This window comes from Sipha flava, unplaced genomic scaffold (assembly GCF_003268045.1).
Source record: "Sipha flava isolate LNK unplaced genomic scaffold, YSA_version1 250_pilon_pilon, whole genome shotgun sequence".
Classification (NCBI taxonomy): Eukaryota; Metazoa; Arthropoda; class Insecta; order Hemiptera; family Aphididae; genus Sipha; species Sipha flava.
Genome location: NW_020272902.1, coordinates 278,358 through 289,558, shown reverse-complemented (window position 1 = coordinate 289,558; position 11,201 = coordinate 278,358). Strand labels below are relative to the sequence as shown.

General features: G+C 31.6%; 2 protein-coding genes across 2 annotated transcripts; one reads left to right on the top strand and one right to left on the bottom strand.

Moving 5' to 3' along the window:
- Window positions 1-401: 401 nt before the first annotated feature.
- Window positions 402-3,530, bottom strand: LOC112684486. The gene is made up of 6 exons (XM_025556039.1): window positions 3,526-3,530; window positions 2,681-2,967; window positions 2,177-2,371; window positions 1,960-2,107; window positions 634-1,706; window positions 402-420 (listed from the first exon to the last, which is right to left on the bottom strand). Exons 1-5 carry the CDS (start codon window positions 3,528-3,530, stop codon window positions 791-793), a joined length of 1,551 nt encoding a protein of 516 aa, XP_025411824.1. The 3' UTR covers window positions 402-420; window positions 634-790.
- Window positions 3,531-4,790: 1,260 nt separating this feature from the next.
- Window positions 4,791-5,228, top strand: LOC112684485. Its single transcript, XM_025556038.1, has one exon. It carries the CDS (start codon window positions 4,791-4,793, stop codon window positions 5,226-5,228), a length of 438 nt encoding a protein of 145 aa, XP_025411823.1.
- The last annotated feature ends 5,973 nt before the right edge of the window (window positions 5,229-11,201 follow it).

Here is an 11,201-nt window from a genome sequence, read left to right as displayed (position 1 = left end):
CATTTCACTGCATTTCTGGTCGATTTGCGAGATTTTGGGCGATCCATGGAAAGGGTAGCTGTCCACTTGGTTCAGATGGCGGGAGTTCCGGCAATCCGTTCTCCGGGTCAAACGGTGGAAAGGGTGGTTGTTCGTTTGTTCCGGACGGCGGGAATTGAGCTATCCATTTGGACCGGAAGACAGTATTTTGGGTTGTTCATTGTTTAGGCTGATTCGTTCAAGTTCCAGCAGGGGCGTCATTTCACCTTTTAAACTGAGGTGGCAAGATCTATCGGGCGGTAAGGAATACTCCCTGGTGAAAGGGGTCCGAGGGATATTCCCACCCCTTCCCGAATTTTTTTTTCAAAAACTGGCTTTAAGTTTCTTATTTTTGAAACTCTCAGACTATTTCTGTAAAAATTAAACTGCTAACAATTTGTCCTGAAAAAATAATTTATAACGACTTGAATTATAAATTAAACCACATGTAAAATAATTATCGTTCACACACAACATAAAAATGTGCCTAATTTTAATTTATGTGTGCCTAGCTCATTTGTTTATAAAAAAAAAAGAATAAATCAAGTAAACGTGATACAAAAAAAAAATGTTTTAATTTAAAATATACTTAAATTATTTTTACACAAAACTAACTCTTCTCTTCTGGCTTAAATTAAAGTCGTCAATCACTTTGGAAATGTTTACTCCAATACTTCTTTCTATAGCCAAAAGTGCTAACGAGGACAACCTCTTCTGGCGAATTTTGTTTCTGGTGTATGTTTTTGACCGTCGCAAGCACGAAAAAGATTTCTCACAAGATGCCGAGTTCATTGGAATCGTAAAAAACACGAAAAAGTTCAAAAAGCATAGGGAACACACTTTTCAAAGATTTTTGTATAAAAACGTCAGATCTTTCTTGAATAGTTTTGTTTCTTGATTCTTCCATTTTATAGAAACATCTCAATTCAGACAAAAGATGTTCATTGTCTAAATTGTAATATTTACACTCATACTTAACACTGGCTGTATCTTCATCAGTTCCACCTAGAACTTTACTTAGATTGTTAAGTACATCCCGGTTTTTTTCTTGAAGCCTGGTCTCTATCTCCTCGTTTAGGATATCAATAACTGGCCAGACAATTGAAACTTTGTAGTAATGCTCTACAGATTCAAATTGAGTTTTACTCCCTCCCCCAATTTTCGAGGGGATTTTTCCCTGTCTTGGCAGCTGGGCAGCTCTAAATCCACACTTGTCAGCGATTTCTGTAGAGTGATTGAACAACTTTGAGAAAAACTCATCTGTTCTGAAGGATTTCAATACTTCAAGAGTGCTGTTTTTTACAGATTTCACAATTTCGTAAGTAACACTGCTTGACTGAAGAATTTTTGATAGTATGTCACATTGTGCTAGAACTCTCTTCAGTAATAGCAGGTCAAATACAAAGTTTAAGTTCTCCAGATTTTTCAATAAAGCATTGGCTTGTCCACCACTGTCAGGGTCCGTATCAGAAATTTCTCGTAGAGTAGTCAGAGTGGTATCAAAATTATCTAATAAAGAACGCACTGATTCGACACGGCAAGCCCATCTGGTATTACTCAAATATTTCAATGTTGATGTTCCACCACTAAAACTCTGAAAACTTTTTTTAATGTTTTCAAAAATGGCATGTCGTTTAGTTGATTTCTCAATGAAGTTGTAAAGACTTTGAAGTACAAAGAACGTATTTCTAATTGAAGACACGCGCGTGCAACAGCTACATAGCTATTGGGGCTTCTTGCATAATTATAGCTGCCACTCCTTTGTATGGGCCTCTCATGTTCGATGCCTCATCATAGCACTGAGCACGCAGATTTTTAATGTTCAAATTCATTGAAATTAAAACATTTTTAAGTTCATTTGACAGTGTTTTGCCATCAGTTCTTTTAGCACGATAAAACCCCACAAATGACTCATGAACTTCTAACTTTTCATTAACATACCTCAAGACAATAGCTACTTGTTCGTGCTTTGCTATATCTTGAGTTTCATCAGCTATAATTGCAAAAACCTTGGCTCCTTTAACTTCTTTAGCAATTTGACACTTAATTTGTTCCCCAATAATGGACAATAGCTCATTCTGAAAAGTCGCTGAAGTATACTGAAATTTTTTACGATACTATATGAAGAATTTTTTTATTAAATTATTATCTTTGGAACGAAGTTTCATCAACTCCAAAAAGTTTCCTCTGTTTTTTGAATCTGTAGATTCATCATGACCACTTAGATCAATAGATTGCCGGCCACAAAATATCAACGATTCACACAAAGCTTCCAAGTACAATCTATTTTCTTGTATTTCTTCTGAATACTTTTGATTTACTTTTTCAATAATAGTGCCACTTTTGTTCGCTTCTTTTAGAAAATTGAGTTTTATGTTATTACTTTGGTGTGAGTTACTCTTCTTATGTTTCTCAAATACTTTTACAGCTTTGTTTCATTTGGAAAATCCAATGAGTGTAAATACATCTTCTGCATTATTTTTACCTTCTGAGTTGTAAAACGAACGACACACAAAACAGAAGGCTTTATCGGTTAGAAGACTATATTCCAGCCAAGAAAAAATTTTATAACACTCCGGTCTAAATTTCCTACCATCCGTTTTAGGGAAATTAAAATCCCGTGGTTGAAATAAGCCTTCCCCAAAACACACTATAGCCATACTTGGACCATGGGCAGGATCACGTTTATTAATTAGACCAATTTCAAACTGACCAGTTGAACTAGAAGAACAGCTGGGCATCTGAATTTCATATATAGGAGCAATGTGCTTAGTAGTTGCGGTTGACTGAGCGGATGACGAGCCTGATACATGTTCTACATTTAGTTCTAGTTCATGTTCCAAAACAAAACCTTCCAGCGCTTTATCTTCAAACCGTTTCTTTTTGTTTGGTGGGTCTGTGCTAAAGATGGACAGCAACGAACTCTGCCCATTTTTTGTTTTTTTGAGCCTGGGAAAAAACCCGTAAGAAAAGATGATGATGACATTTAAAAATTCAAAAACATTTGATCAATTTTAAGTTAAATATAGAGTTTTTAGAGCGGTAGTTGTAGTGTGGTTGTTTAGTTAAAAGTAAAGAATGCAACTGTACTGGGTTCAAGCCTAACCCATTAAGCTTAAGTGTTTGCACTCTTTTTCATATATAATAAACATTGATACTAATTATATTATAGCGAGTTGATTTACGATAGTTAGAGCCACTTTAAGATATTTATATTTTATTGTAATTTGAAATTATTTATGGAATATTTAAAAGCGTAAGGGAATATATGAAAACTTTTTATTTTACGGTTTATAAATATATTCAATGGCGGCGCTTGAACAATTTGGAGGGAATTATGTAATATAAAATTTATTTAAAAATTAGATTATCATTAAAAATAAAGTAAATTACATAAAACATCTATATTTTAATATAATTTAAGTCAATTCACCGGTTTTGTTTTGTTGCGAGCACAATGTTAGTACTTAGTTACAAACATATTAAGTTTTCAATGTATAATATTACCTCATTAAGAAAAAAATAATAAACATTACACATTACATGTAAAGCTTTAAACCACAGTTTAAATGTAACTAAATTATTAAAATATTGCATTCAGATATAATATAAGAATAATAATGATAATAATATTTAGGAAAAATATGAATAGTAACCGTTATTTTGAGATAATTATTTATTGCATTTTTATGAGTTATAAACATAATAATTTTTGAAAAATATACATAGGGTCATTGATTATAGAAAAATAAAATATAGGTATATAAAAATCTAAACTTAACGTCATCGCTGCAATCTAAAAATATAATATTATCTGCATTTCAAAGAAAACGATAACTATTGTCGATCGTTATCGCATCACCATGTAACACTATATATATAGCAAAATAAAGAACACATTGATAAAAACTAATAATGATTAACAAGTAAACTTAATTTAGGGAAACCTGTCATAACGTCAAACATAATGTACGATTATAAAAAAATAATAGTATATGGATTACGTATTATGAATAACCCGTGTCCCGTGATTACTATTTATTTATTTTTACTTACTGACAATAAGCGACTTACAAACGCGCATTAATTTTACTATGTATTGTCATCGTGCAATTTCAAAATTTTTGTATATTATAAAATAAAAAAATTTGAATATTGTTTAGTGTATAATACAAAATTAATTATGTCATAGTTTGATACACACTGTATTATACAAAGTAAATTAATACTGTATTTTTACATCACTAGTTAAACATATTATTGAAATAACTAAAATTAACTTACCATGTCTCACTGCATCAGTTCAATCTTTACACATCAATACTGACGTCTGACATCAAACTGTACCAGCTATGAACAATGAAATATCAGTTATACCATTCGAGTTAGAAACTAAAAATAACCGATAACTTTCCAGGAAACTAGTACCGAAGCGCGTGTGGTATCGTTGTCGCGACCCTAATAATGACTATTATTTTTGTATACATTTTGTATATACATGTATATTTTGTCATGATAAATACCTACAATTATTCCAAAAATATACTTCTTTAAAATATTTTATTATTATTTTTATTATCGATGAAAATTATACTATATTTCATTTTCAGGTATTTTTCAGTTAGGTATTTGTAATTTATTGAGACTTTTATTTCAAAATTCTGGGGTGGCAACTGCCATCCCTTGCCACCCCCGAATTATGCCTGGAACTTCCAGCTGTCTGCGATGTAGGACATTTCGGCGCGAGGTACGTTTCGGCGCCAAGTGTTAATATGGACATTCTGTCGGATGAATTACCAGAAGAAATCTTACCCTTGTTAGACTGGTTTGAAGAAAATTATAAAGGTAGAGTTCATAGAAATCAACGTCGAAATGCACGTTTTCCTCCAAATCTGTGGAATGTCCACAAACGAGTTTTAAATAAAAATGATAGAATTAAAAATTATGCCGAAGCTGCTAATAGACGACTCAATGTTCAAATGGGGGTTACTAATCCAACACTATGGGCTTTTATATCTTGCTTAAGAAAAATACAGAGTGGTCGGGATACTTTTTATTGCCAATTAGAAGCTAGTAAAAGCCCACCGAAAAAACAAAAAAAATTTTTGGATGTTGATAAGCGAATCTTTAAAATTGTTAGCAATTATAATAATAGGGACATATTAACATTTTTAAGAGGTATCGCTCATAATTTAAGCATGATACATTAACCCTTTCAGACCCAGTGTTCTCTTTAGAGCACACAACAATATTTAATTTAATATTATTGCTGTGATAATGAATTGTCTTCAATTATATATTGAGTTTATAGGAAATGTACCGGAGAATCCAAAAATAGTTCCATAACTAATGTGGGACTCGAATTTCTAGAGTTAAAGACAGAGTTATCTTATATTATTTCATTGTTATTATTTCCACGAAATTGGTATATATAAATGTCTATAGATTATTAACCGATAGTGATAATTGCTTGGTTTTTTTTCTTATTTCGGTAACTATCATATAAGTGTTTTGAACTAATTTTCACTTTATTATGTTTGATATAACTAATTTTATCGAATTTTTTGTAAGTGTCCCTCTTAGAGGACATTGGGTCTGAACGTTCGTGGCGTTCGTGATTTCGTAATCACTTCGTCAGTGTTTCACGTGTCGTTACAATACCGATTACATTTCGCTCCCTATATTATGCTTATACGTCATTATAATATTATAAAGTAATAAAATAGAATATATTACATTTTATTAGTTATTTTATTATTTATTTTATTTAAAATGGCTAGGGGGTTATGCGACCATGAAATTTTTGATTTATTGTGGGACGGTAACGTGTCAGAATTTGAAATTTCTACAAACATGAATAACTGCTATTTATGTATGGTAAAATGGTATAATACAAGGTCTATTTGTTTAGTTTCCAACTATATTGGGTCTGGACAATTGGAAACTATCAGACGTTGGGATAAAAAACAAAAAATGTGCGTCAATATTGAAAGGCCGGAAATAGTAACAGTATATAATACTTCAATGGAGGGTGTTGATAAAATAGACTAACTTATAAGTTATTATAGAACGTTTATACGTTCAAGAAAATGGACCCTACGAATGATTGTACACGCTTTCGATCTTGTAGTGGCAAACTGTTGGTTGCAATATTTAAAAGACACAGACCATTATAATATAAATAAAAAAAAAGAAAAGATCTCTTATATTCTCGTATGGAACTAGCGAAAAATCTAATAAAAGAAAATCAAAATATAACGCCAACACGTAGGAGAAGACTTCGTACAGATACAGGAGAAAATCTCGATATTTCATTCTAAAGCACGAAAAGTTGATAGTCAGCCGTCAAATGATGTGCGAAAAGATAAATTTGATCATTTTCCTAAATTTGATACAAAAGAGAACACATCAAGATGCAAAAATCCTGGGTGCAACGGAAAAACACATGTATTTTGCACAAAATGTAATATCCATTTATGTTTTAATAGTACAAATAATTGTTTTTTTAATTTTCATCAATAAAATGGTATATTGTATAAATAATTGTTTTATTATTCACAGGTATTTTATTTTATTTTATTGTAATTATGAATAAAAATAATAATTTTTCATTACATTATATTGCTATTATACTTATTGAAACATTTTAAAATTTAATATAATAATTTTAATTTTAATTTTTTTGTAACCATTCAGATTCAATGTCCCCTATAGAGGACATACTCCTAAATTCGTCAAAATCTAAAAATAAATTTTTTTAAAAACATTTTACTCTTATAGTCCATAGTAAAATAAATAAGCAATAAAATTTTTTTATCTCTATAAGAAATTAATTTGGGTCTGAAAGGGTTAATATACTACATATTTATTTTATTATTAAAAGAGTGACATATTGATATTGTATTATTAATTTTATATTTATTATTTATTAAACAGGTTAGGTTAGATTGATATTTTATTAAAATTGTAAATTTTTTGACAATATCTATAAAAGTGAATTATAATATTAATTTTATAGAAGTAAATTTGTGTATTATGTAAATTAGTGTAATCCAACGTCGAAACCTACCTCGCGCCGAAACGGTCGCGTCGAAATGACCGTGTCCGAGCTGTCTGACCAGTGGCGCAATTTCAATGAAAAAAATTTTTGACTTATCATTTCTTTAAAACTTAGTATATTTACTACTAGGCTTGCCACTCGTCCCGATGTCCCAACCGATTATTTAGTTTATCCCGATTAATAGAAGCTGAGAGAAAATAACATTTAATATTATATTATTTAATAATGAAATATAAAATAATATTGTACATTATATTATTGTATTATGGTAACTTAATCGGTATGGTTTTATACAATAATAATGTATTTTTGTATTAGCCAATAAATATTTAAACTACAAAATTATATACTTATTTTTTTGTATCAAAATAATAAAAGTCATTTAATATGATGCTCCAGCTTAGGGATTTCGAAATCTGGCAACCCTACCTATTAATTTTATTCAGTTTGATGACTGAACAGACGAAGGACGAACTTCCACCACCATTATTTAAATAATAAATTTATATATTTTGACAATAAAAATTTTGTTTTTCTATGCATAATGAGTAGAACAGAGGACTTGTGGTATTTACATATTTTTTTTGCACAGTCACAAAAATAGCAGAGTGCGAAACAATACGTTTCATGTTTCCATAAAGTTAATTTTGAAATTTTATTGTTCATATAAATGCATATTTTGCATTTTTTTGGTTTTTAGGGCATATTTCTTCCATTTTATACTTTTAGATGCTTATTTTAAATTATTAAGAGGACGCTACACTGGTTATTTTCACTGATAAAAACACGTCTACGAAAAACAAACGAAATGACATCAAAAAATGGTTTTAGAATAAAAATACTCATAATGAAATTTATAGAGAACAATATTTAGGAGGGAACCTCATCGGGGTTTTTCAAAATATCAAGTATTAAAGAAGTTACAATTGTAAAAAAAATGTAAAAAAAAAAGTTTTTTGTGTCTTTCATATCAAGCCGTGTATTTAGATTAATACAAAACCCCAATGAGGTTCCCTCTGAAATATTGTCCTCTATAAAATTTATTATAGATATATTTACTCTAAAACCACTTTTTAATGGCTTTTCGTTTGTTTTTCGACAGCATGTTTACGTCGTTAGATTTGATTTTTCATTACCATCATGTGCTGCTACCTACTTGCCGTTGTGACGGCGGCCGCGAATTCCCCCACTACGCCAATAAGTTAATTAAACCATAATGACTGTCTCGATCGGTCGTCGCCCGTCGGTCGATTATCGGCGACAACTGCAGAAGCTTCTGAGAAATGAGAATAGATTATGCGCCGATTACGAACCTAACCAAAATTGTTCCTAATATGAATTACTAACATTATAGAAATAATGAAAAATAAAATTATTATAATTATGCAATCGGCAATCATAGACGGCATTCCATCACTGGCCGACTGGGTAACTCTTTGGTTTATTTTCATTGTTCAATCATTTTTATAACATAATTACTACGGACATTCTAATATTTTCAGACAGTAGGTATTTTTAACTTTAAAGTATGCATCATCCAGCAATAATAAATTCAAGTACCTAATCATATAAGATAAATATTCAAATTAATTGAAACATTTACCTATTATTATTTATCATGATATAAGTAAGATAAGTATGACTATCCCCCACAAAAAAAATAAGTTATAAATGTACACATCGTACTTATTAATTATTGATTACGAATTTCGGACAGCGGAAGTAACATTATGAGACTACCTACTAATAGCTGTATTTCCAGAACTGTGTATGAAAATTAAAAATAAATAGTCAAGTACCTATAGTTATTACTATAACTACCTATTGTACGAGTAATACTCAAATATTATCATAAAGTAAACTCTGAAAAATAACCATTCCTTCTGGATGATTCAACGTGATTACATCAGTTGTAAACATTTTTTTTTTTTTTGTGAATTTTTTATAATTATACGGTCGTTATACATTGTTAATTATGGCCAATAAAAAAAATATGCTAAAGCGTAAGCGATCAACTAAAAATATGGTTTCCAAGACTCTTGCACAAAGACGATTAAAAAAACCGAGGTAAGTGCCCTAAATTACATATGATTTATTTTAAAAATTAAAACCATCATATTATTACCAATTTAAATTTAAATTTAAGAACTTCACATTCGCTCGTCGTACACCGTGGCGTTACGTGCTCTCACTCTTGTTCCACAGTGTTTTTTTTTTTCTGTCATCCGAAAAATGTCCGATAATCTTGGAATTAACACCAATCGTTTCATGCTGTCACGCTGATGCCAAATCTGCTGTCCTTCGGAAGTCACAGAGTGTTTTTTACCCATCAGCGGTGAAAATTTGGTAATTTTAATTAATTCAATCATTTACCGCTCTGTTATCTAATTATAGCAGGTAATACTTATCTTCGAACTCCCCGGCCTAGCCGGCGGTCGTTCTTATCCTATCTCATTAATAATGACCCGCACTAATAGACCGTCATCGAGCAGTTCTCACACTACCATTAAACATACGAACACAATAAAACCAAATCTGTCTAATAATAATTCGAATCGTACACATTACGTTTCAACTTTATCGGATACTTCAAATGATGTCTTTACGGACGATATTCCTAATGACCCAGATTTTAAATTAGTCACATATAATTCAAAACGTAATCTTTCTTCTACCAGCCCAACCGGAACACCCGACAATAAGAAATCAAAACCCGTCTTTGTCAGTTCAAATAGATTTAACCACCTCCAAGTACCGGACAATGATAATGATAATGTAAACAATATTGAAACGAATAATGTCGATCAACCAAACCACATCCCATTACCTCCACCAATATTTGTACGAAACGTTTCTGATTTCATTGAATTAAGAAATCAATTAATAAAGCTGATCGGCCCACAGTCCTTCAGCTTTAAGTCATCAGTCAATAACCTTAAAATTAACACTACCAACCCTGACTCGTACAGAGAAGTCATAAAATACCTGAAAATAGGCAATGCCAAATATCACACTTATCAAGCCCGTGAAGATAAAGCTTTTCGTATTGTCATACGCAACTTGCATCCGTCTTCTTCAACTTCCGAAGTAGGTGCTGCCATTGAAGATATCGGATATTCTGTCCGCCAAGTTTCAAATGTTATCCACAAATCTTCAAAACGTCCCCTCCCAATATTTTTTGTTGATCTTGAACCCGCTCAAATCAATAATGAGATTTTCAAATTGACCTCGCTGCTTCATACCAAAATAAAGGTAGAAGAGCCACATAAAAGACGTGAAATCGTTCAGTGTTCCAAGTGCCAAGAATATGGCCACTCTAAAGGATACTGCGCTCATCCTCCCAGATGTGTTCGTTGTGCCGATTTCCATCCCACTACACAGTGTACACAATCAAAAGATACTCCTCCAACCTGCGCCTTATGTAGAGGAAACCATACCGCAAACTACCGAGGATGTTCAGTCCATAAAAGCTTACAGCGTTCAAACTTCAAATCAAATTCAAATTTAAAAAAATCATGTAAATAATAACACTATTGTAAATAAGCAGGAAACGCTATCCAGTGTAACGACCCATCCCCCCCCTCCTAACATGAATGACAACAAAATTTTTCCTAACCTTACCCAAAATCATCAAAGCCATAGCTCTTCAAGTAAAACTGATTCCCAATCTAATTCCACTGATAGTATCTCAAATAATCAACTTTCATCTTTTTTAACTGAGTTCAAACAATTGATTAATCCACTAATTCAATTACTCACCACTGTAATAAATAAACTTATTTCACATAATGACAAATAATCTCACCAACAATAAAACTCTTAAAATCATTCTTTGGAATGCCAACGGACTCAAACAGAATGAGTCCGAACTACTTAACTTTCTTATAGTAAATCAAATCGACATAGCTCTAATCACCGAAACTCACTATTCAACTAATTCCAGTCATTTTTTCCCCGGCTTTAATATTTACAAAACCAACCATCCAGATGGTACGTCTCACGCGGGTTCCGCAATTCTAATATCTTCCATAATCCAACATCATCCTCTGCCGAGTTTTCAAATCCCCTCTATTCAAGCAACCAGCATTTCTATTTCAATAAATCATACTCCTATTACTGTTTC

Bases quoted from the DNA above. Each gene is read 5' to 3' on its own strand.
- LOC112684486 (XM_025556039.1), bottom strand. The intron at 2,108-2,176 runs GTTCCAAAGATA...AGTATACTTCAG, and splicing joins TTTGGAGTTGATGAAACTTC to CGACTTTTCAGAATGAGCTA. The intron at 1,707-1,959 runs GTATGTTAATGA...GTCTTCAATTAG, and splicing joins CAAGTAGCTATTGTCTTGAG to AAATACGTTCTTTGTACTTC.
- LOC112684485 (XM_025556038.1), top strand. From the start codon at position 4,791: ATGGACATTCTGTCGGATGAATTACCAGAAGAAATCTTACCCTTGTTA.